Source organism: Thalassophryne amazonica, chromosome 14 (genome assembly GCF_902500255.1).
Source record: "Thalassophryne amazonica chromosome 14, fThaAma1.1, whole genome shotgun sequence".
NCBI classification, from domain to species: Eukaryota; Metazoa; Chordata; class Actinopteri; order Batrachoidiformes; family Batrachoididae; genus Thalassophryne; species Thalassophryne amazonica.
In genome coordinates this window covers 53,144,808-53,170,351 of record NC_047116.1, presented here as the reverse complement: position 1 = coordinate 53,170,351, position 25,544 = coordinate 53,144,808, and the positions used below count along the sequence as shown (strand labels likewise).

The window sequence follows — 25,544 nt, the reverse complement described above, 5'->3', positions numbered from 1 at the left end:
CATCCCAAAAACACCTTTTGGGAAGAATAAGCTGCTCCAAAATATACAACAAAGCCATCACAGATTACAAATTTATAGTATATTCTGACTGAATCCAATCCATCAGTTTGTAAAAACAAAAATCAAGTTGTGTCTTCACCTGTCTATGAGGCTGTAGAGCAGCTCCTTTCCACTGCAGTACTCTGAGATCAGCACCAGGTAGCGTGGTGTGACGTAAGCTTCATGCAGAGCCATGATTCTGTCATGATGAAGAGACTTAAGGATGTCGTATTCCTGCAGCACCGCCTGCTTGCTGTCCGCCTCATAAGGAACAATCTTAGCCATGAACAAGTTGCCTGTAGCGTTTTCCCGGCACTCCCGAATCACACCAAACCGACCCCTATGTGAGAAGCAACAATTCAGTGTTTGCCATCCCAAAGCCTAAAGGCAGAGCAGAGCAATGAGTGGGGAAGTAAAGCAGAAGAAGTCTGTTGTGGAAGAAAATGTTCCCTGTTCTGTTGAAACGGTGAAATAAACACTTTAATTCTCCCGATGGTCTTTTGGTAATTTATTCAAGCTTGAAGTCCCCCACTGTTCGCACAGAATACGAAGGTCTGCGGAAGGGTGAAGGCAAGGCCTGTCCTCCCCATCAGCACATTTAAGCCTGGGACCATAACTCGCCCCAGGGGGTGTGGTTACAAACACTGAGCTCCGAGAAGCATAATGTTATTCAAAAGATGGTAAACAGTTGAAGGCAAAATAACAAACATTGGTTCACAGCTGCGTCTTCAGAGATAACTTCTGTCTGCAAATGATCAGAATGGAATATTCTGTGACTGGCACATAAGTCTTGGCTGGGCATGCAAGGCTATTTCCACAGTTACAGGCAAAACACTGACTACGTTTACATGCAGCCAATAACCCATTCATAACCCTTTCATAACCAGAATATTAGCAATAACCCAGTTGCGCACGGCCATGTAAACACCCGCAAAAACCCGAATATGCTCATATTCCGGTTTTTAAAAACCCAAATATGACCCCTGGGTTACTCCTTTTCTAACCCGAATATCAGGTCATATAAACGTGCATCGGAATATCCCCATAGAAAGGAACATTATTTTGTGTTCTGCGCATATCCTATCCGCAAGGAATCTTGGTCTTTTGAGTACGGCAACTAGTTGTATGTGGTGCGCGCAACCCACTGGACACCACAGAAGCAGAGGTAAACAAGCATGGGGAAATCCAGATGCGGCAGCACAGCACACTTTTGGAGCGAGGAGGAAACCGAGTACTTCATTAGTATTGTGAAAGACATGAATATGATGTCTTTTATTGACAGTAGAAAGTACAGAGATAGCGACATTTACAAGATAGTGGCCGAAAAGTTACGCGAAGCAGGATTTGTGCAAATGCCAGACTAAATCAAGCACCGGTGGAAGACGTGCATTGCTGTTTAGATGGGGATATTCCAAATGATACCAGTGACCATGTATACAGGAGTAACTCTGTCTGCTTAAGCATGTAAACGGGTTATTCCTAATGATTCAGAAACTGGAATATTGACCTTATCCCGAATATTAATGGCATGTAAACATAGCCAGTGTATAGTGGTCGTTTTTATATGAGGGCATGAAAATTAAGCATAAGCATTTATGAAGCATTATGAAACATAGGCATTTGTAAGATTTCCAAAGGTTTCCACTACAAGTCTTTGAAATATACAAGTTTATCAAAGGTTTAATAGAACATGATTAGAAACACAAGTGGTATCGACCAAAAACAATAAAATGTACCCACTACTCAGCAAACACTGAGACAAGATAGCAAATCTTGGGCTTAATTTACTCAAAAACCCAAAGTTTCCTTTGAACCAAATTAACATGACTCCAAGTCTTCAGCCTTTTAGATCCCATCATATTTGTCTAGTCTTTTAATAAGAAAGCATGAAAGCCATAATTTTCGTTCAATGGGTGTTCTACAATTTGCTGTCCCAAAAGTAAGAACTGAACTGGGCAAGAAAAGTTTTAGGTTTTCAGCACCTAATACCTGGAACAAATTACAGTCTGAACTTCACCTTCAAGCTCTTATGACATGAAATGAGTTTAAAGCTCTATTGAAATCACTGCAGTCTACTTTGTCTGTCTGTAAATGTTTTATGTGAAATTGTTTTAATGCTGAGATGTTGTGAATTTTATTTCTTGCAATTATGCTGCTGCCCTCTTGGCCAGATCTCCCTTGCAAAAGAGATTTGTAATCTCAATGGGACTAACCTGGTTAAATAAAGGCTAAATAAAACATAAATAAGAGATGCCTGTCAAGGGTTTATTGTTGTGTGGGCCACTGAAGAGGAGGTACTGCTGGCCCACCACCACCAGATGGCGCCCTGCTTGGAGTGCGGGCTTCAAGCAGGAGAGGGCGCTGGAACCAGTGGAGTGACAGCTGTCACATCATCACCACCAGCTGTCACTCATCTACGTCAACCACCATAAAAGCCGGACTGCAACTCCACCTCCCCGCCGAGAAATCATCTACCATACAGGTAACTTCTCTGCTGAATCTGAAGACCTTGTGTAATAGTCTGATCTCATTTGCAGCCGTTTTCCTGTGATGGTGTCCTTATCTGTGGGATTGGCGTTTGGTGTGGACTGCGACGGCTTCGCCTCACACCCCAAACCAGATAAGTGGTTAAACAGGAGCTGCACGAGTGTGTGATTGGAGGTGGAGGTGTTCCCTCCTAACTGAACACAGACTGTGGGATTACTGAGTGTGGGAACTCACACTCATCAAACTGTTTCTGTTCTCTGCCAGCTGTACCGGGTCTGACTGCTGAAGACAGTGGCCACCTGGGGCGCAGGGCTTGGCGGCTCCGGTGTTCTTCAGATCCCTTGGTGGTGGAAGCTGTGTGGGTTCCGGCTCTTCTATCACCAGACGTCTTCTATCTTCGAGCCTGCCACACGCCACCTTGTGTATGATTGACATTCCGCACTATTGTTATTGTCTGTACTTCGTTGTGCGCTTCACAACATTAAATTGTTACTTTTTGGCTTATCCATTGTCCGTTCATTAACGCCCCCTGTTGTGGGTCCGTGTCACGACACTTCCCAACAGGATTTCTCGGCCAGCGTCATGGATCCCGAGGGGCGTCAACCAGCACTTGAACAGCCAATGGAAGAGCAAGGTGCACAGGCGCCAGCAGGAGGCGTGTTAGGTGAGCTGCAGCACATCATAACCGCCTTTACTGCTCGGTTGGACTTAGTTACCGAGCAGAGCATTATTCTCAATCGAAGGATGGAGGCTCTCACCGCCCAGGTGGAAGCGCATGCTCAGGGCACTGCTGCAGCACCTCCTCCTGCTGACTGAATGCCAGAGACAGACATTCCACTGGTCGTTCAACGAACCCCCCCACCTTCCCCTGAAGCATACATAAGCCCTCCGGAGCCGTACGGAGGCTGTGTGGAGACGTGTGCAGACTTCTTGATGCAGTGCTCGCTCGTCTTTTCACAGCGTCCCGTCATGTACACGTCAGACGCTAGCCGGGTGGCTTACGTTATAAATCTGCTTCGAGGAAAGGCACGCGCCTGGGCTACGGCGCTCTGGGAGCAGAATTCACGGCTCCTAACGATTTACACTGCGTTTGTGAGGGAGTTCCGACAGGTGTTCGACCACCCTCATAGAGGTGAGACCGCTTCAAGCGTGCTGCTGTCGATACGACAGGGGTGTCGGAGCGCAGCGAAGTATGCAGTCGACTTCCGCATCGCGGCAGCGCGAGCCGGCTGGAATGCTGTTGCGCTCCGCGCCGCCTTTGTAAACGGACTGTCTCTGGTCCTTAAGGAGCACCTGGTGGCGAAGGACGAGCCGCGGGATTTAGACGGGCTTATCGACCTGGTTATACAGTTAGACAACCGATTAACAGAACACCGACGGGAGTGAGACGAAGGGCGTGGTCAGGCACAAGCTGTCCCTCTTCCTCCCGGGTCCGAAAGGGAGCCGTCTTCCCCACGCTCCACAGCCAGGGCTCTCCACGTGACGACAGCTCCCCCTGCTGACGTTGCTATGGAAACGAGCAGTGCCAAAAAACGATCAGATCAGAGACAAAGGAGGCTGATCCGTGGAGAGTGTTTTCTCTACAGCTCAACCGAGCACATACAGAGAGAGTGCCCCAAATGGTCAAAACAGCAGCACTCGTCCTTAGAGACGGGGCTAAGGGTGGGTCACAATACCCACGCGGGGAAACCCCGACAATCTGCATGTATCCCAGTCACGATCCTGAGTGGGGATCTAACCCTTCACGCCCCAGCACTGGTGGACACGGGGTCGGAGGGGAATCTGCTGGACAGCAGATGGGCAAAGGAGGTTGGGCTCCCTCTAGTGGCCTTACCGTCACCATTGTCGGTGCGGGCACTAGATGGCACCCTTCTTCCACTAATCACACACCAGACACAGCCCGTGACTTTGGTTGTTTCTGGGAATCACAGGGAGGAGATTGTGTTTTATGTAACACCTTCTACCTCCCGAGTGATTTTGGGTTTTCCATGGGTGTTGAAACACAATCCCCGGATTGATTGGCTGTCTGGGGTTGTGGTTCAGAGGAGCAAAACCTGCCACCAGGAGTGTTTAGGATCCTCGGTTCCACCCGGTGTGACAGCTAAGGAGGAGGTTTTAGTCCCCCCCAATCTGGTGGCGGTGCCAACCGAGTACCATGACCTTGCTGACGTCTTCAGCAAGGATCTGGCACTCACGCTGCCCCCACACCGTCCATACGATTGTGCCATTGATTTGATACCGGGCGCTGAGTACCCGTCCAGCAGGCTGTACAACCTCTCACGTCCGGAACGCGAATCAATGGAGACCTACATCCGGGACTCTTTAGCTGCCGAGTTAATCCGGAACTCCACCTCCCCGATGGGTGCTGGTTTCTTTTTTGTGGGCAAGAAGGACGGCGGACTCCGTCCATGCATTGATTACAGAGGGCTGAACGAGATCACGGTTCGCAACCGATACCCGTTACCTCTGTTGGATTCAGTGTTTACGCCCTTGCATGGAGCCCAAATTTTTACAAAATTGGACCTTAGGAATGCTTATCACCTGGTTCGGATCCGGGAGGGAGATGAGTGGAAGACGGCATTTAACACCCCGTTAGGTCACTTTGAGTACCTGGTCATGCCGTTCGGCCTCACCAATGCGCCCGCGACGTTCCAAGCATTGGTTAATGACGTCTTGCGGGACTTCCTGCATCGGTTTGTCTTCGTATATCTAGACGATATACTCATCTTTTCTCCGGATCCTGAGACCCATGTCAAGCATGTACGTCAGGTCCTACAGCGGTTGTTGGAGAACTGGCTGTTTGTGAAGGGCGAGAAGTGCGAGTTTCACCGCTTTTCTTTGTCCTTCCTGGGGTTCATAATCTCCTCCAACTCCATCGCCCCTGATCTGGCCGAGGTTGCGGCGGTGAGAGATTGGCCCCAACCAACAAACCGTAGGAAACTGCAACAGTTCCTCGGCTTTGCGAATTTCTACAGGAGGTTCATTAAGGGCTACAGCCAGGTAGTTAGCCCCCTGACAGCCCTGACCTCCACTAAGGTCCCCTTCACCTGGTCGGATCGGTGCGAAGCCGCGTTTAGGGAGTTGAAGCGCCGGTTTTCGTCTGCACCAGTTCTGGTGCAGCCTGATCCTACTCGCCAGTTCACAGTGGAGGTGGATGGGATAGGAGCCGTGCTGTCCCAGAGCGGGGAGTCCGATAAGGTCCTCCACCCTTGTGCCTATTTTTCCCGCAGGTTGACCCCGGCTGAGAGGAATTATGACGTCGGCAATCGGGAACTCCTGGCGGTGAAGGAGGCTCTTGAAGAGTGGAGACACCTCTTGGAGGGAGCGACGGTGCCCTTCATGGTTTTCACGGACCATCGGAACCTGGAGTACATCCGGACCGCCAAGCGGTTGAACCCCAGGCAAGCCCGCTGGTCACTGTTCTTCGGGCGCTTTGACTTCCAGATTACATACTGCCCCGGGACCAAGAACCAACGATCGGATGCCCTGTCCCAGGTGCATGAAGAGGAGGCCAAGGCCGAGTTGTCAGACCCCACAGAGACCATCATCCCTGTGTCCACTGTCATGGCCGCCCTCACCTGGGACGTGGAGAAGACCGTCCGGGAGGCCCTGACACGGAACCCGGACCCGGGGACCGGCCCGAAGAACAAACTATACGTCCCACCGGAAGCCAGAGCTGCTGTTTTGGACTTCTGCCATGGTTCCAAGCTCTCCTGTCATCCCGGGCTGCGCAGGACCATGGCAGTAGTCCAGCAGCGCTTCTGGTGGGCGTCTATGGAGGCCGACGTCCGGGACTACGTCCAGGCCTGTACCATCTGTGCCAGTGGCAAGGCTGACCACAAGAGGACCTCAGGACTCTTCCAGCCCCTACCAGTGCCTCACCGCCCCTGGTCCCACATCGGCCTGGACTTTGTCACGGGCCTCCCGCCGTCCCAGGGCAACACCACCATTCTCACGATAGTGGACCGGTTCTCCAAGGCGGCCCACTTCGTGGCCCTCCCGAAGCTCCCCACGGCCCAGGAGACACCAGACCTCCTGGTCCACCACGTCGTGCGTCTGCATGGGATACCAGTGGACATCGTCTCAGACCGTGGCCCTCAGTTCTCCTCTCAGGTCTGGAGGAGTTTCTGCAGGGAACTGGGGGCCACTGTGAGCCTCTCGTCCAGGTAGCACCCGCAGACCAACGGACAGGCAGAGCGGGCCAACCAGGAGCTGGAGCAGGCCCTCCATTGCATTACCTCCGCGCACCTGACGGCCTGGAGCACCCATCTGGCCTGGATTGAGTACGCCCACAACAGCCAAGTGTTGTCTGCCACCGGCCTCTCCCCGTTTGAGGTGTGTTTGGGGTACCAGCCCCCATTGTTTCCACTTGTGGAGGGAGAGGTCGGTGTGCCCTTGGTCCAGGCCCACCTCAGGAGGTGCCGCCGGGTGTGGCGGACCACCCGTTCTGCCCTGTTGAAGGCCCGGATGAGGGCCAAGGCCCATGCAGACCGCCGGCGTTCCCCGGCCCCTGCATACCAGCCCGGGCAGGAGGTGTGGTTGTCAACAAAGGACATCCCACTTCAAGTTGACTCCCAGAAACTCAAGGACAGGTATATTGGACCGTTTCCCATCACCAAGGTCCTCAGCCCGGCCGCAGTGAAGCTACGGCTACCAGCTTCACTGCGGATCCATCCTGTCTTTCACGTGTCTCGGATCAAGCCTTACCACACCTCACCACTCTGCACCCCTGGACCTGCACCGCCTCCTGCCCGGATCATCGACAGGGAGCCGGCATGGACCGTGCGTCGGCTCCTGGACGTCCGTCACAAGGGTCGGGGGTTCCAGTATCTGGTGGACTGGGAGGGGTATGGCCCCGAGGAACGCTCCTGGATGAAAAGGAGCTTCATCCTGGACCCGGCCCTCCTGGCCGACTTCTACGCCCGGCACCCGGACAAACCTGGTCGGGCGCCAGGAGGCGCCCGTTGAGGGGGGGGTCCTGTTGTGTGGGCCACTGAAGAGGAGGTACTGCTGGCCCACCACCACCAGATGGTGCCCTGCTTGGAGTGCGGGCTTCAAGCACGAAAGGGCGCCGGAACCAGTGGAGTGACAGCTGTCACATCATCACCACCAGCTGTCACTCATCTACGTCAACCACCATAAAAGCCGGACTGCAACTCCACCTCCCCGCCGAGAAATCATCTACCATACAGGTAACTTCTCTGCTGAATCTGAAGACCTTGTGTAATAGTCTGATCTCATTTGCAGCCGTTTTCCTGTGACGGTGTCCTTATCTGTGGGATTGCCGTTTGGTGTGGACTGCGACGGCTTCGCCTCACACCCCAAACCAGATAAGTGGTTAAACAGGAGCTGCACGAGTGTGTGATTGGAGGTGGAGGTGTTCCCTCCTAACTGAACACAGACTGTGGGATTACTGAGTGTGGGAACTCACACTCATCAAACTGTTTCTGTTCTCTGCCAGCAGTACCGGGTCTGACTGCTGAAGACAGTGGCCACCTGGGGCGCAGGGCGCAGGGCTTGGCGGCTCCGGTGTTCTTCAGATCCGTTGGTGGTGGAAGCTGTGTGGGTTCCGGCTCTTCTATCACTAGACGTCTTCTATCTTCGAGCCTGCCACACGCCACCTTGTGTATGATTGACATTCCGCACTATTGTTATTGTCTGTACTTCGTTGTGCGCTTCACAACATTAAATTGTTACTTTTTGGCTTATCCATTGTCCGTTCATTAACGCCCCCTGTTGTGGGTCCGTGTCACGACACTTCCCAACATTTATGGAGTTATGACATCATTTGACAGAGGTATTCAGTGATGCTGATGTCTTTGCATGAGAATAAGAGTCCAAATTTTTAGGGTCCCTATTGTTTCCTGTCATTTGAGACTTTGGCATCAAGTCTCTTTGGATGATCCTGAGGTATTGCTGTAATACGTTTGTGTCAAATGAAGGGTTATACAGGGAGACTTAGATGAGGAGGATTGTAGGATTGTGGCCAAGGGAATCTATCTGTGACAGTCATGTTTCACCTGACTGTGGCAGAAAGATGACAACATTTGAGAGATGGGCCAGTTGTTGGCCTGGATGGTTGGCATTCAGGTCTCAAGGTGGTTCTGTAGAATGAATGATGTGGTGACATATGGCGCCAGCACATGTTCTCAGACCTGATGCTGACCAAGAAAATGACTACAAACGCTTATTTTGAGCTTCAACCCCAAATAAAATGGCCAGAAATGTCTGTTTTGACCCTTTGCTGTATTACAAGACATCATCTATTAATATTTATTTTAAATGTATCAATGATAAATTAGCAGAATACAAAGAATCCCGGTTGAATATCTATTTTTCAGCTCTTGATGATTTATTGCAGAAGTGAAATGGTTTTGTATGATGGTAATACTTTTTTTTTTTTTTTAAACCAAAATCAACCCTTTGCAATAATTTCAAACTGAAGAGCTCTTGACATAGCAGGTTAGGCACCACAGGAAAGATGTGCTTGCTATTAATACCAGGTTAATAGGAGATTCCATCTTTTCAATCACATGACTGAGATACCTAAGAGAAACCCTTTAATTAATAAAAAGTTATGTATTTGCAAACATATTCATTCATATCACACTTCTTTATGAAGCTCAGCAAAACATGCACGATCCAGCAATTCATCAAAATTTTTGAAACAGTATTTTATTGTCTTCATAATGATGACCTTTGGTTTCTTTTCTTCCTGATGCAGAAAAGCAATATTCTTATTACTTCAAGCTCAAAATGATCTAGGATAAAGCTTTTTCATGCAGTGTAGCCACCCAGTAGTTCATGTTTTTTTTGTGGTTGGGCTGTGAATGGCTTTGACCTCACCTTGCTTTTTCATCCATAAAGGTGTAAGGCTTCTGTGGAACTCCCTGGCGTAGCGACCCCTCTCCAGGCTTGCCCAAAGGTGTTCTGCGTCCTGAAGGTGTGATCCGTCCAGATGGTGTGACCCGACCAGAGGGAGTACTACGACTGTCCCCACTTTGCAACACTGGTGTGAAACTCTGGACCACCACCGCAGGTGAGGAGACATTCACAGGAGTGGTTGAGTGTGTGCTGGTTATCAGGGCTGTATTAAGTTGGGACGAGGGAGTAACACAGGCGGTTGCAGCCGGCACGTACATAGGCACACATGAGATAGGTTTCCCAATGACGGGAGCAGGTGGTGGTACAGGAGAAGGTGTTGCATTGTTCATGAGAGGAACTGCATTCACAGGGCTCTGAGTTTTGGGCAGGACAACAGGGGGAGGCAGGAGCTTAGTTTGGGGTTTACTTACGCTGACGCTGATGGTGGTCTTAGCTTTGGTTGGCATGGGTGGAACAGTCGTAGTAACCTGAGCAGTAGCTTGCTCAGTGGTGGTTGTACCATCAGCTGGAGTGGCAGGAGGACTTCTAGTGTCCATTTGGACAGTTGGTTTGATCGTTGTTGGAGGAACAGATTTGGTCACAGATGGAACAGCCGTGGGCGTTGAACCCGGTTGCGCGGATATCAGTTCAGGTGTTTTGCTTGGAGCAGGTTTAATTGGAGGCACGGTCATTGATGACTTCATCACTACAGCGGCGGGAGGAGTTGCAGGGACAGTTTTGACCACCACAGGTGCACTTGATTTAGCTGGTTCTAATCGAGGAGGAGAAGATACAAGACAGGGTGTGAAAAACTAAAGATCAAAACAAGTACTGCACAAGAAAAAGAAGATTTAAAACCTTGCAGTTATTACATGAGGCTTTTTCCCAATTTCCTCCAGCACCGTGTTGGCCTTGACAGTTTTAACATCTGCATGTATGGTTTGACAAAATTTACAGTGGATGCCCTTCCCAACCCAACCCTACTCATTTATCCGGCCTTGGGACTGGCACTTTGAATAGCTTGTGCCCTCAGTGTGGCACAGACGTGACAACATTTGCGATGTACGGCCTTCTTGTGTCTTCCTCATCATTTAACTTGGCTTAGGACCATCAATCAAAATGCAGTGGCTGGACAACCCATGTGTCTATTACACGTTAACCAGAGATGGTAAAAATGAGCTATCCATGGTGCTGATCAGACAAAGAACACATAAATGTTGTGAGGAGCATTTTGATGACAATGTGTTTGTTGAATATTTAATAAATACCGCAATGCTAAAATGCCCTCGGCCGTATGAGCATCGTGTTCTTTATAATTCGCAGTTGTTTAATTCATTATTAAGATCCTATTGTCTTACATACAATTTGTAAATGATCAAATCACCATTTGTTCATGTTGTGCAAATTAAGGAATATTTGTAGATCATCCTCTGTGCATTTATAGGTATTAATGAGAGAAGCTTAACTCCATGGGAACCTAGCTTTATAGAGCTAGATAGTGGACGTTAGCATGCATGTTAATGTGTTATCAGGTTCCACAAACAGCATTTTCAGTTTTAGAAGTGTTTATTTCTTGCTAGCTTTTACATAATATCTGACACAGAAGTTATATTTACACACAAATGAAATAGAGTTTGGCGGCTAGCTACCAGCCTGTGACGTCACCTGCTAACGTCTGCAAAATGTTTTGTAAATAAGTTCAGAAGAGTCATTGGGTTCCAAAAACAACGTTTTCAGTTTAGAAGTGCTTTCTCACTAGCTTTTACATAATATATGAGAAACATGGATATAAACTCACAAAACAAGGTGGTTTTGGAGGGAGCAACTACTGATATCACGGTGCAGCTCTACTCTGATTGGCTGTCACCCCCACCACTCAAAAACCAAAACTGAACAGATTGAAACAGAATGTGACTTTTTAACCTCTTAAAATAGGTCAAGGTTAACCATCTTTGAACGTGTCCAAGGTCTGTATCCCAAGAATGTTACCTGTAAATTTGAAGTAATAGGACTGGACGTATGCTGAGCACAGACAGATGGGGAGACAGATGGATGGATGGATGGAAGGACAGATGCAAAGCCTTCACAATACCCGATGGCCATATTTGATGGCCTTGGGTAAAAATTACAGCGTGTACATGTTGTGGACAACACAAGAAATGTGAGATTCACGTTGTTAGATAATATCTGTGCTAATTCCTTATTCTATTATTTCATGCTAGTTGTCAAGTATTTGCTGTGCTTAAATGGTTATGTTTTTGGTCAGATTTGGTCATCTGTTTGACTGGTCTGAACTGATCAGAAACAAGAATTAAGTTTCATGTATCAAGTAATTTGGTTGAAGACAAGGGGTGGAGGTTCCCCTCAGTCTGTGGGGAACCAGTACGTTTAGAACTGTGAGACTAAAACACACCCACTGTAACGCCCACATTGTATAAAAGTGTTGTGTAAGTTATGTGCGTGGTCTTCCACAAGATGGAGCCTGTCCGTGGGGACCCAGGCCTGGTTTCAACGTGACTTTCAATAAATTCAAAATGAGGAATATATCAATTTGGTTCTTTGTAGGTGGCAGTAAATTACATAAAGAAATAGGACAAATCACAATGTTGTTATAGAATTTTTCAGGGAAACAACAATCTTTTGTATTCCATAGTACTGTTTTAAACGTAGGCTTTCACAAATTTGTATAGTTTAAATTGTAGCTGTAATTCAAGACATTTTTAGAGTGATATGAAATACAACCATGGCATGCTTTACACTCCAATGGTAGAACTTGTACCACAGTTTGACAACCACTGCCGTAGTACGCATTTGAATACTTCCACTGTTACACCCACTACATGAGATAAAACATACCTGAAACATCCAGACATACAACTTGTGAGAGGTTGCTGTAGGGGCCTTGGCCAGCTTTATTCACACATGCCACCCTGAACCTGAAGGCGCCCCCTGGTGGTAAGTCAACAACATTGTAATAACAGTCAGCCACCCCTGTGGCCACGATCAGCCAGTTACTCTCACCTAGAGGGTAAAAAAAAAGTACAAGTTAACATTTATTACTCCACAAGCATGCGTCTTCAAAAGGTGTGTCAGGAAGCCTTAAAAACACATAATGTGATTAAACAGTTGATTTTATGCATTAGTCCTCAGATTGTGAAAAAATGGAAGCCATTGCTGAAGTGATAAAACCTCAAAGGCCATTTGAAGCTGGTTCCCAAAGTAAGGGAATTCCCATAAAACCTCATGTTAAAAGTTCACCTTTATAACAGAAATACGCATCTTTACAGACTGTTTAGAAAACAATTTTGATTACACACTGTAAAAAAAAAAAAAAAAAATCTGTTGTTTTTATGGAAAAATACTAGCAGCTGTGGTTACCAGGGGAATTCTGTAATAATTACAGTGAATATGTAAATAGTTTTACATAAAATATGTAAATTTTACCGATTAAACCTGTAATTTACAAAAACAAACAAACAAACAAAAATTTTAAACTGTAATTTTAATGGTCCTTTCCTGTTGAATTAGCAAAGCCATGTTGTCATTAAAACATTTTTTTTTTCTGTGATATTTACACATATAGTAAGACCCTTCGGCTGCTCCCTTGTTTTCACTCAGGGTTGCCACAGCAGATCCGAGGTGGATCTGCATGTTGATTTGGCACAGGTTTTTACACCAAATGCCCTTCCTGACACAACTCCACATTACATAGAGAAATGTGGCAGGGATGGGGCTTGAACCAGGAACCTTCAACGCTGAAACCAAGTGCACTAACCACTTGGCCACCACCCCTGCTGTCTATTTTTATTTTTATTGATTAATAATTATTACAGTGCAAAATGAATATGTTCTTCATTTTTGCATGTTAATAATTACAATGCATAATATAATCTCTGCAAAACATTCACCTTACGTTTAAATATCCTCAAAATGTAGTTTATCAGACACATCACCTCTTTCAAAGCCTTAATTTACAGACTTTTACTGTATTTGTGAAAATTCTTATCTGTAAAGTGTAAAACAATAGTAAAATTCTAATTAACAGAAAACATTATTTTAACAGTGTCATGTTGTAATTTTAACTGTATTGTATAGTTTTTGGTATTTCAGTTTTTCTGTCTTTAAACTACAGTCATTTGTAAATTCTACAATGGTATGTAATTATTTTAATATATTTGTACTGTTAGATTCACAGTTCAGTTTCGTTCCACATTTTACAAATTATTGCTGTCAATTAAACACTACTCCATTGTTTTTCTTTTCACAGTTTTTTATGTCATGGTTTCACAGGATTTCCCGGTTAATTTCACAGACCTTTTTATTTTACAGTGTAGGTAGTTTTCCTGTTCATGACAACTGTATGGGCTGAATTTTTAAATAGTCCATTAGTTTAAGCCACTTTAAACCATAATTTTATGCATAATTATGGCCATGGTTGACTTGAATGACAGCTACAGCTGAGCTCAAAAGTTTACATACCCTGACAAAAGTTCAGTTTTTTTGCCCATTTTTCAGAGAAAATGAATGATAAAACAAAAACCTTTTTTTCACTCATGGTTAGTTGTTGGGTGAAGCCATTTATTGTCAAACAACTGTGTTTCCAGTTTTTAAATCAAAATGACAAGAGAACTATCCAAATGAACCTGATCAAAAGTTTACATACTCCTTTTCTTAATACTGTGTATTACCCCCTTGAACATCAGTGACAGCTTGGAGTCTTTTGTGATAGTTGTGGATGAGGCTCTCTGATGGTAAAGCTGCCACTGAATATGTTTTGGACTTTATTTACATTAATTACAAAGAAATACAAACAATATGGCACTTTATGGTAAATCTGCATGGAGTAGACAGTTCTCAAAAACTGCGTGACTGTGCAAGAAGTAGAAGAGTGAGGAAAGCCACCGAGACACCCAGACAACCCAGAAGAAGTTATAGGCTTGCGTGGCTGTGATTGGAGAAATTATGTACAGTGCAAGCTTTGCATTTTGTATCACTAGTTATCCATCTTCATGATGAAGTGGTATAGAGGAGTATTTTCTTAACAAGGAGACCTGAAAGTTTAGCTACAAAATGGCAGAAGGTACATCTGAGATGCAAGCCTGGATTTGATCTGTTTTGGTGAAAGAAAATCCTTCTCTGCTCTACTCCACTATGAAGCTAAGAGTAGCGATACAAAATGCAAAGCTTGCACTGTGCACAATTTCTCCAATCACAGCCACGTAAGCCTATACCTTCTTCTGGGTTGTCTGGGTGTCTTGGTGGCTTTCCTCACTCTTCTCCTTCATGCACAGTCACTCAGTTTTTGAGAACTGTCTACTCCATTCAGATTTACCATAAATACTGTTTGTATTTGTTTGTAATTAATGTAAATAAAGTCCAAAACATATTCAATGACAGCTTTACCATCAGAGAGCCTCGTCCAAAACTACCACAAAAGACTCCAAGCTGTCATTGATGTTAAAGGGGGCAACACACTGTATTAAGAACAGGGGTATGTAAACTTTAGATCAGGGTTATTTGGGTAGTTTGTGTTATTATGATTTGAAAAGAGTAAACACAGTTGCTTGACAATAAATGGCTTCACCCAACCACTAACCATGAGTGAAAAAAAACGTTTTTATGTTATCATTCATATTCTCTGAAAAATGGCCAAAAAAAACCTAAACTTCTGTCAGGGTACGTAAACTTTTGAGCTCAACTGTATGGTGCTACTCTAGTCAGAGTCACTGTCAGTGTTAATTTAATACTGGTGATTTTACTGTGCACTATTAATGCTGTTGATACTTAGACAATACGCTCGTCATAGTTTTTAATACCAACGTCAAAGGTTAGGTCAGTTCTGGAAACATGCACTCAGCTGTGCATCGCTACATCGACTGCACCACGGAATCACCCTGCTAGTGCTACACAGGTCACACCGTAACCTGCGGGCACCAGTGGGTTGACCCATGAGCCAGACAGGTGCAGGTACGCTTGAGGAGAAAACACTGGTGTGGGCGGTCAAAAAGTGACAAAGCCTATCCCAGCAGTCATAGGGAGAGGGGTGAAGTACACCTTGAACAGGATGCCAGTCTACTGTAGGGCAGCATCGAGACAGACAAACATACAGTCAGTTTAAAGTCTGCAAGCCACCCAACCTAATCTGGAAGTGGGAGGAAGCACCCAGAGGGAACCCATGCAAACAGGTGGGAAGCGATCCCAGTACCTTCTTGCTGCAAGGCAACTGTGCTAACCACTAAGCCACCATGCCACCGCAAAGCAAAATTGACTAAGATGTGTGATTACTAACGTTTTCTCTTTTTTCTTCCTTTCTCTCTTTTACACACGCAAATACCAGATGGTGCATCCTGCATTTATGCTGTGTTCACACAGGTGGTAGAAAAACTGTCAAATGGACCATCAGAATTCCTGTTATCTTTAGTGGCAGACTGTAGATGGTCATTTTTCAAAGGCAACGACATGGACAGTAATTTCTTTCATTGAAAGATATGATGTTTCACACATTTCACACATTTCATAAATGGACTGCTCAAAGCGCTTTACAAATTATGCCTCACATTCACCCCGATGTGAGGGTGCTGCCATACAAGGCGCTCAATACACACTGGGAGCAATAGGGGATTAAACACCTTGCCCAAGGGCCCTTAGTAATTTTCCAGTCAGGCTGGGATTTGAACTGAGGATCTTCTGGTCTCAAGCTCAACACCTTAACCACTAGACCATCACCTCCTTATAACCATGCGTTCTGCACTGCTTGCTGTCTGCATTGTGATAATTAGTGCAACTACATCTCACAAACCTCTCTGCATGCAATTTTAATTGTGAGATATAAATTATATGAGCGAAGCGATGCACAAGCGGTGCGAGTTCACTCATGGTACAGGGAGTCCCAAACAGGAAGTGCCAAATTTTGAGTCTACAATGAAATAGGAAATGTCAAATGTTGAAGACTTCTTGTTTGACAATAGAGGAGATCTTGTGGGATCTCGGGGGAATTCAGTGGCAAGTACAAACTGAAACAGGAAGTGCCAAATTTTGAGCCCACAGTCAAACAGGAAATGTCAAATGTTGAAGACTTCTTGATTGACAATAGAGGAGATCTTGTGGGATCTCGGGGGAATTCAGTGGCAAGTACAAACTGAAACAGGAAGTGCCAAATTTTTAGCCCACAGTCAAACAGGAAACGTCAAATGCTGAACACTGCCTGGATTAACACTTTCTGGATTGACAATAGTGGAAATCTTGCAAGAATTCAGTGATAAGTTGACACTGAAACAGGAAATATCAAATTTTGAGTCCACAGTGAAACAGGAAATGTCAAATGTGAACACTTCCTGGAGTTCCTGGAGTTACCTAGCTTTTTAGCCTTAGCCAGCTTGAAAATGTCTCAATAGGTTGGTGTTTTCAGGATTCATTCATCCCACCCAGGTCACACCAGTCTTATACACATTCAAGGGTTAGCAGAGCGAAAGGCGGAGTCAGGCACTCCTGTTATGGCAACAGCTAGAAGTACCCCACTTCAGCTTTCAAACCCGCACTTCATTGGTGAGTATGGTATGGGTGAGTTCATGGAGGATTTTAACATAATTTTTGTAGTCTGTGATTAGCTCCTGACATATTAGTTTGGATATGTGCTCTATCATTGCCTGGTGTCATTTTTAGGTTAAATAATAGCAAATTGTTTGACTAACTGGGTTTACTTGGGGCATTTCTGGTATTTAATATTACTGGATTAAAAATAACAGTAAAATACAGATGGGTCAGTGCTAACTGAGGTACAATCTCAAGACATGTAGTTGAGTACATTTGGTAGCTTCATCTTGTGTAAAATGGGGTATTCTTATATAAAACACTAACCCTCTGTTCTCCTTTCCAGGGTGTATGTGCAGGGGGCCAAAGTGTCTGATGGCCTCCATACAACCAATGCTGTGTTATTGTACTTCTGAGGAATTTCAGGGGTTCCAGGATGATTCGGCAAACCTGTGAGAACAGATATGTAGTAGCAAGGTGACAAACATATAATCAAAACTATTTCTGGTTGTCATCTCCTCCAAAATGTTTCTTTCAACCACCAGATGATTTATATAGTATATTGTACATATAACTAGGGAGGGGTGTTATTTCAAGAAATTTGGAAATCTATAAATGTTTGCATGGAATATGGAAATATACATGGAATAAACCATAGCAGAATAAATTTTGGGTCATTTGGTTCCAAAAACCCATATGGACAGAGCTAGTGAAGATATCGGGTTCAAAAATTGCCAAAAATATCGACGGAAATGTCATATCTTGAGAACCGCTGCACCTAGAGACTTGAAATTTGGCTCCAAATGTTGCTTGACCCCAAGTTTATATTCAACTTCTATAGTAACAATAAGCCTATCTGGTGTTTTTTAAGAGTAACTGACAAAAAAACCTAATTTCAGTACAATTGTAACAAACAAGATCTATGTAGCTTTTATTTCAGCAACATCATCCATCCATCCATCCATTTTCTTCCGCTTTATCCGGAGTTGGGTCGCAGGGGCAGCAGCTCAAGCAAAGCCGCCCAGACCTCCCGATCCACACACACCTCCCCCAGCTCCTCCGGGGGAACCCCAAGGCGTTCCCAAGCCAGCCGAGAGATGTAGTCCCTCCAGCGTGTCCTGGGTCTTCCCCGGGGCCTCCTCCCAATGGGACGTGCCTGGAACACCTCTCCAGCGAGGCGTCCAGGGGGCATCCGGAAAAGATGCCCGAGCCACCTCAACTGACTCCTTTTGACGTGGAGGAGCAGCGGCTCGACTCCGAGCTCCTCACCCTATCTCTAAGGGAGCGCCCAGCCACCCTGCGGAGGAAACTCATCTCGGCTGCTTGTACTCGCGATCTCGTTCTTCGGTCATGAGACAAATCTCATGACCATAGGTGAGGATTGGAACGTAGATCGATCGGTAAATCGAGAGCTTTGCCCCCCTACTCAGCTCTCTCTTCACCACGACGGGCCGATACAGCGACCGCATCACTGCAGATGCTGCACTGATCCGTCTATCGATCTCACGCTCCATTCGTGCCTCACTCGTGAACAAGACCCCAAGATACTTAAACTCCTCCACTTGAGGCAAGGACACTCCACCAACCTGAAGAGGGCAAAGCACCTTTTTCCGGTCGAGAACCATGGCCTCGAATTTGGAGGTGCTGATTTTCATCCCGGACTCTTCACACTCGGCTGCAAACCGCCCCAGTGCACGCTGAAGGTCCTGATTTGACGAAGCCAACAGAACCACATCGTCCACAAACAGCAGAGACGAGATTCTGTGGTTCCCAAACCAGACACCCTGGCTGCGCCTAGAAATTCTGTCCATAAAAATAATGAACAGAACTGGTGACAAAGGGCAGCCCTGGCGGAGGCCAACGTGCACTGGAAACAGGTTTGACTTACTACTGGCAATGCGAACCAAGCTCCTGCTGCAGTCATACAGGGACCGGATAGCCCTTAGCAAAGGACCCCGGACCCCATACTCCCGGAGCACTCCCCACAGGGTGCCCCGAGGGACACGGTCAAATGCCTTCTCCCGATCTACAAAACACATGTGGACTGGTTGGGCGAACTCCCATGAACCCTCGAGCACCCGATGGAGCGTGTAGAGCTGGTCCAGTGTGCCACGACCAGGACGAAAACCACACTGCTCCTCCTGAACCCAAGGTTCGACCATCAGTCGAATTCTCCTCTCCAGTACTCTGGAATAGACCTTACCGGGGAGGCTGAGGAGTGTGATCCCCCTATAGTTGGAACACACCCTCCGGTCCCCCTTCTTAAACAAAGGGACCACCACCCCGGTCTGCCAATCCAGATGCACTGTCCCCGATCGCCACGTGATGTTGCAGAGGCGTGTCAGCCAAGAGTCCCACAACATCCAGAGACTTAAGGTACTCAGGACGGATTTCATCCACCCCAGGAGCCTTGCCACCGAGGAGCTTTCTAACCACCTCGGTGACTTCGGCCTGGGTAATGGATGAGTCCGCCTCTGAGTCCCCAGTCTCTGCTTTCTCTTCGGAAGACGTGACAATGGGATTGAGGAGATCCTCGAAGTACTCCTTCCACTGCCCGACAACATCCCCCGTTAGGGTCAACAGCTCCCCACCCGCACCGTAAACAGTGCTGGTGGAGAGCTGCTTCCGCCTCCTGAGGTGTCGGATGGTTTGCCAGAATCTCTTTGAGGCCGACCGATAGTCCTCCTCCATAGCCTCCCCGAACTCTTCCCAGAACCGAGTTTTTGCCTCTGTGACCGTACGGGCTGCGGCACGCTTGGCCTGCCTGTACCTGTCAGCTGCCTCTGGGGTCCCACCTACCAACAAAGATAAGTAGGACTCCTTCTTCAGCTTGACGGCATCCCTTACTTCCGGTGTCCACCACCGGGTTAGGGGATTGCTGCCGCGACAGGCACCAGAGACCTTGCGACCACAGCTACGAGCAGCCGCATTGACAATGGAGGTGGAGAACATGGTCCACTCGGACTCCATGTCTCCAACCTCCCCCGGGATCTGGGAGAAGCTCTCCCGGAGGTGGGAGTTGAAGACCTCGCTGACAGAGGGTTCCGCCAGTCGTTCCCAGCAGACCCTCATGATACGTTTGGGCCTGCCAGGTCTGACCGGCTTCCTCCCCTCCCAGCGGATCCAACACACCACCAGGTGGTGATCAGTCGACAGCTCTGCCCCTCGCTTCACTCGAGTGTCCGAGACACGTGGCCTAAGGTCAGATGATACAACTACAAAGTCGATCATCGACCTCCGGCTCAGGGTGTCCTGGTGCCACGTGCACTTATGGACACACTTGTGCTCGAACATGGTGTTCGTGATGGACAAACTGTGACTAGCACAGAAGTCCAACAACTGAACACCACTCAGGTTCAGATCGAGGAGGCCATGCTTCCCGACCACCCCCCTCCAGGTCTCACTGTCGCTGCCCACGTGGGCGTTGAAATCCCCCAGGAGAACAATGGAGTCCCCAGTCGGAGCGCTATCTAGTACCCCTCCCAGGGACTCCAGTAGGTATTCCATGTATATTTCCATATTCCATGCAAAAATGTATAGATTTCAAAAATTTTGGAAATAACACCCCTCCCTAATACGAGGTCTGTTAGAAAAGTATCCAACCTTATTATTTTTTTCAAAAACCATACGGATTTGAATCACGTGTGATTGCGTCAGTCAAGCTTGAACCCTTGTGCGCATGCGTGAGTTTTTTCATGCCTGTCGGTTGCGTCATTCGCCTGTGAGCAGGCTTGGAGTGAGGTGTGGTCCACCCCTCTCATCTATTTTTTATTGCGAATAAATGTCTGAACGATTTGGAGCTTTGCTACATCAACGCGCGGTGGAGCAGCTTCTCTTTCCATGACAAAAACTCCTGTAACAGTGAAATGTGCCGTTCATTTTTAAACTGGACGCTGTCTTGATCCGGTATGTCATCTGACTAGCACAGGAATTGTGAAAAGACGTGGACATCAGCACTTTTCCAGCACATTAAGACAGACGTACGGAGGAGTTCCGCGCGTCGCGGTGCAGCCGCTTGGCGCAAAGCAACGCCGTGATGAAGCCTCACGGGACATGTTCTGGCATGTCCAGCTCATGCACAATCACAATCGGATATTCACATGACTGGAAAGCAACCGGAATCCGTCTGAAATCCACCTGAAAGCTGTCCTGAGAGACCAACACCGAAGTGATTTTGTCCCGCGTAATGAACGGAGCTGTGGCGCGTCCCTCCGCTTTTCTTTCCATGAAAAAAACTCCTGTAATGGTGGAATGTGCCGGAAAAAGTGCTGATGTCCACTTATTCTGCCTTTTTGTGAAAGTCAGATGAGGTCCCGGATCAACAAAGCTTTCACGTTGGAAATGATCTGGTTGTTCCAGCGGGGTGTCAGCCTGTCGATGGGGGCTGGGAGCGCGCCGCACTCTCAGCAGTTGTGGGCTGTCCTTAAAGCGGCAGTAACACCCCGTAATCTGTTTAATCCCCATAAAATCGTCCCTGAAAGCCATATTAATTTTTCGAACGGTGTCCACCTGGAGGTCTCTCACAGTTTCTGGAAAAAAATTGATGCAGCAAAGCTCCAAATCGTTCAGACATTTATTCGCAATAAAAAATAGACAAGAGGGGTGGACCACACCTCACTCAAAGCCTGCTCACAGGCGAATGACGCAACCGACAGGCATGAAAAAACTCACGCATGCGCACGAGGGTTCAAGCTTGTCTGACGCAATCACACGTGATGCAAATCCATATGGTTTTTAAAAAAAATAATATCGGATACTTTTCTAACAGACCTCGTATAACCTACAAAGATGAGCTGATGATACTATGTTAAAGTTATAACATAGCTGCTCCTTGTACACTGATCTACAGGAGAGGACCATATCAGTTCTTACGAGCAAGCGAGATTATGCATGAGCTGGACACAGAGGCCAAAGGGTTTGTAGCAACACATTCGTAGATCCCTGCATCCTTCTTTGTCGTCTGCATGATCATCAGTAGCTGCCGGCCATCGGGACACGCAATCATGTTCATCCTGGCATCAATCTCCAAAGGCTTCTTATCTGAAGAATCATACATACAGATGTTTTAGTCACAGACATAATAGTTTTAACACTGCTGACCATAAATGAGATATTTGTAGAGTGTTACAGAGACCCATCTAACGTACACATGGTTCATGGCTGCTTAATAAAATACTAGCATGTTCATTACCCATCATCACTTTGCAATTTTATGTCATACCTTTGATTGTACCTGTACGGATATTTAAAAGAACAGACGTAATAAATTTAGTACAATCTTTTTTGCTACAATTTCTTTCTCAAATATTAACAGGTTATCAGGTAAACATGTTCGAGAAAAGCCAGAGTACAACTGGCCATGACTGAAACATGATTCCTTTAGCTTCAACCCAACTATTTTTATTGTTTGGCCTTGAGATTTTGTTACTGATATCACAAAACAGAGCTTGACAGCAAACTTCAGTCTTCTTCACTCTGTGCCTGGTGGGTGCAAAGGTATTCTTGAAATATTCCTCTGTGTGCCTTTATGTGGTCCACAGACACTTTGGCTTCCTTGACATTTGGTGAAAGCTTTGTAATAATACATCTGGTTTCCTTCCCTCAACACTTTCACCGTTAGAAAGTCCTTTAACAGCTTAATGTTAAGCAGTTATTTTTCAAATCATATAAAAATTGTACCCACTCATTTGGGCTACGATTGTGCTCATTTGTTTGTCTTTGTTTGTCCTGCTTTCATTTTAAGGATAGTGATAAAAGTAAAATCGGGTATCAAATGTGAGCCAGCTCTTTCTTTTTAATTTTTCTGCAAATTTATTACAAATAAAAAACTAAGAAATCACATGTACATAAGTATTGACACTCTTTGCTCAATGCTTTGTTGATGTACCTTTGGCAGCAATTACAGCTTCAGGTCTTCTTTAATATGATGCCATAAGCTTGGTGCGCCTATCTTTGGGCAATTTTGTCCATTCCTCTTTGCAGCACCTCTCAAGCTCCATCAGGTTGGATGGGGAGTGTTGGTGCACAGCCATTTTCAGATCTCTCCAGAGATGTTCAATCGGATTCAAGTCTGGGCTCTGGCTGGGCCACTCAAGGACATTCACAGAGTTGTCCTGAAGTCACTCCTTTGATATCTTGCCTGTGTACTTAGGGTCATTGTCCTACTGAAAGATGAACCGTCGCCCGTCGCCCCAGTCTGAGGTCAAGAGCACTCTGGAGCAGGTTTTCATCCAGGATGTCTCTGTACATTACTACATTCATCTTTCCCTCAATCCTAACTAGTCTCCCAGTTCCTGCTGCTGAAAAACATCTCCACAGCATGATGCTGCCACCACCATGCTTCACTGTAGGGATGGTGCCTGGTGTCTTCCAAAAACTTACACTCTGCCTTCACATCAAACAGTTCAATCTTTGTCTCATGAGACCAGACAGTTTTGTTTCTCATGTGACTGTAGGACCTTTGTGGCCGCGACAGCGGTGGGATCGAACCCCCGGACTGCTTGAACTAAAGACCAGAACTCTACCAGGTCAGCCAAAGGTGAATTCCCCGTTAGCCAAGCTAGCGGGAACGTCTTTTCAATCCGGACATCATCTTGCTCCACTCATGGCCTGAGAGTCCCTTTTGGCAAACTCCAAGCAGGCTGCCATGTGACCTTTACTAAGGAGTGGCTTCCATCTGGTGACTCTACCATACAGGTCTGATTGGTAAATTACTGCAGAGATGGTTGTTCTGAAAGGCTGTGAATATGTATGTACATGTGATTTCTTAGTTTTTAATTTTTAATAAATTAGCAAAAACAAACAAACAAAAAAAAAATTAAAACTTTTTCACATTGTAGTTATGGAGTATTGTATGTTGAATTTTAAATAAATAAATAAATTTCATCCATTTTGTAATAAGGCTGTAACATAAAAAATAATTGGAAAGAGTGCAGCGTAAATACTTTCTGGATGCACCATAGACTCTAAAACCACAGCATTAATGCGTTGATTCAACGGTATGATTACATTTTTTATTCAAACAAAGAATACTGGCAAATTTTTTTTTAACTACTCTTCACCCAGGTGAAAACAGGCACCGCTGCTAGTTTTTATTTAATTTGTATAATGTGGAGAGGCTGGCTAACCTTTGATGATGTAATTTAACTTTTATTAACACCTTTAAAATGAAAGCAGGACAAACATTTTTGTAGCACAAAGGTAGTACAAACAATTTGTTAGATTTGGGGAATGTGGGGGGCAACTTTACACAGTTCAACAATCTTACAATTAGTGTCTTATGTAACGTCTCTGGTGAGGATTAAAGAGAGGATAACCATCTTCTAGCTGCATCCCCCTACTGCTCACCATCACTGTTACATCTTGGTGGTTGATTTAAGTAATCCTACGCTCCGTGAATACGACACAAACAATTAAAAAAGTCATTCTAATACTACATTGACATGTTGGTAGTAGGTGGCAGACGGTACACAAACAGGATGTTTGGTTGTGTTTATGCACTATCTCCACTTCTAGTTGTCCTTGTCAGACAGTTTTTATTCCTGTCTGCAGCAATGTCCCCGTGCTTGTCGTGTGAAACAAACAAAAACAACAATGCGCAACAGGTGAGTTTGTGCTCCAGTACAAACAGGCCCCCTCCCGCCCCGCCGCACTAAGAAATAACAGTACATAGCTATTAAGGATTTAATCATGCTACTCCACAATATGGGAAAAAAAAAAAGTTATTGCAATATTTCTGCTGATCCAAAGCTGCTGAGATTAGAGTTACACCAGTAAGGTTTGCTGCATGGAGTGATATTACTCATTTTGTTACATAAGGAACATTTTGTTACATAAGGACTTGTTTTTTTCCATTTGTAGAGAACGCCAAGTTCTATTGTCACTGAAATATGGGCCAGTATGTAGTGAGATACACTGTTAAACATAATTATATGTCCATAATCCATAGATCCAGTGCAAATGTATTGAAATTAATTTGATAAATGAAGTAATTCTGACCATCTAACTGTTTCAAGCAGATACATGTTCTATCGTACCTTTCATCCAGGTGATGTGTGGGTGGGGGCTGCCTGCTGGTAGGCAGCTGAGGGTTACTGGATCCCCTTCTAGGAGCACGTGGTCCCTGAGCTTAATATGGAATATTGGAGGAAAATCTGGAGGCCAAAACCGTTAAACCATTTAAATCATGTCCACAGATGATTCTTATATTGTCCTTGAAGAAAACATTTTTTGGTTGAACTGTCTCATGAAATATTTACTTTTGGAATTATGCTTGATTATGCAGATAATGGTAGTTTTTAAGGTAATGGTAGTTTTTATTTTTACAGGATATTACAGTATTTAATTAAGGACAAGGAGAAAATGCTTGCTTTTAATACACATGGGTGTGAGTTACCAGAAGCCAGTCTGGAGTACTGCCGTGAACGTAGGGAACTATTTTCTCTGGTGATTGCTGTTGGTATATCAGGCTGTGATACAGTCTTGTCTCGCCTCCCTCTGGTCAGACCCCAGCGATCCCAGCGGGACCGACGATCAGCTTCCACACCTGTCCAAGAAAAATAAACCACATAAATAAATTTGATGTAATTACTTTAGACACCCCTCATTCTAGGAATTAAACAATC

General features: G+C 45.8%; 1 protein-coding gene across 1 annotated transcript in view; it reads right to left on the bottom strand.

Moving 5' to 3' along the window:
• The window catches only part of LOC117524446 (striated muscle preferentially expressed protein kinase-like), a 150,324-nt gene that overhangs the window by 10,791 nt on the left and 113,989 nt on the right, over positions 1–25,544 (bottom strand). Inside the window, 7 exon segments of the mRNA XM_034186232.1 lie at positions 140–379; positions 9,373–10,162; positions 12,247–12,411; positions 17,248–17,370; positions 21,793–21,960; positions 24,957–25,073; positions 25,316–25,465. Of these exon segments, the coding sequence (XP_034042123.1) occupies positions 140–379; positions 9,373–10,162; positions 12,247–12,411; positions 17,248–17,370; positions 21,793–21,960; positions 24,957–25,073; positions 25,316–25,465 (1,753 nt within the window).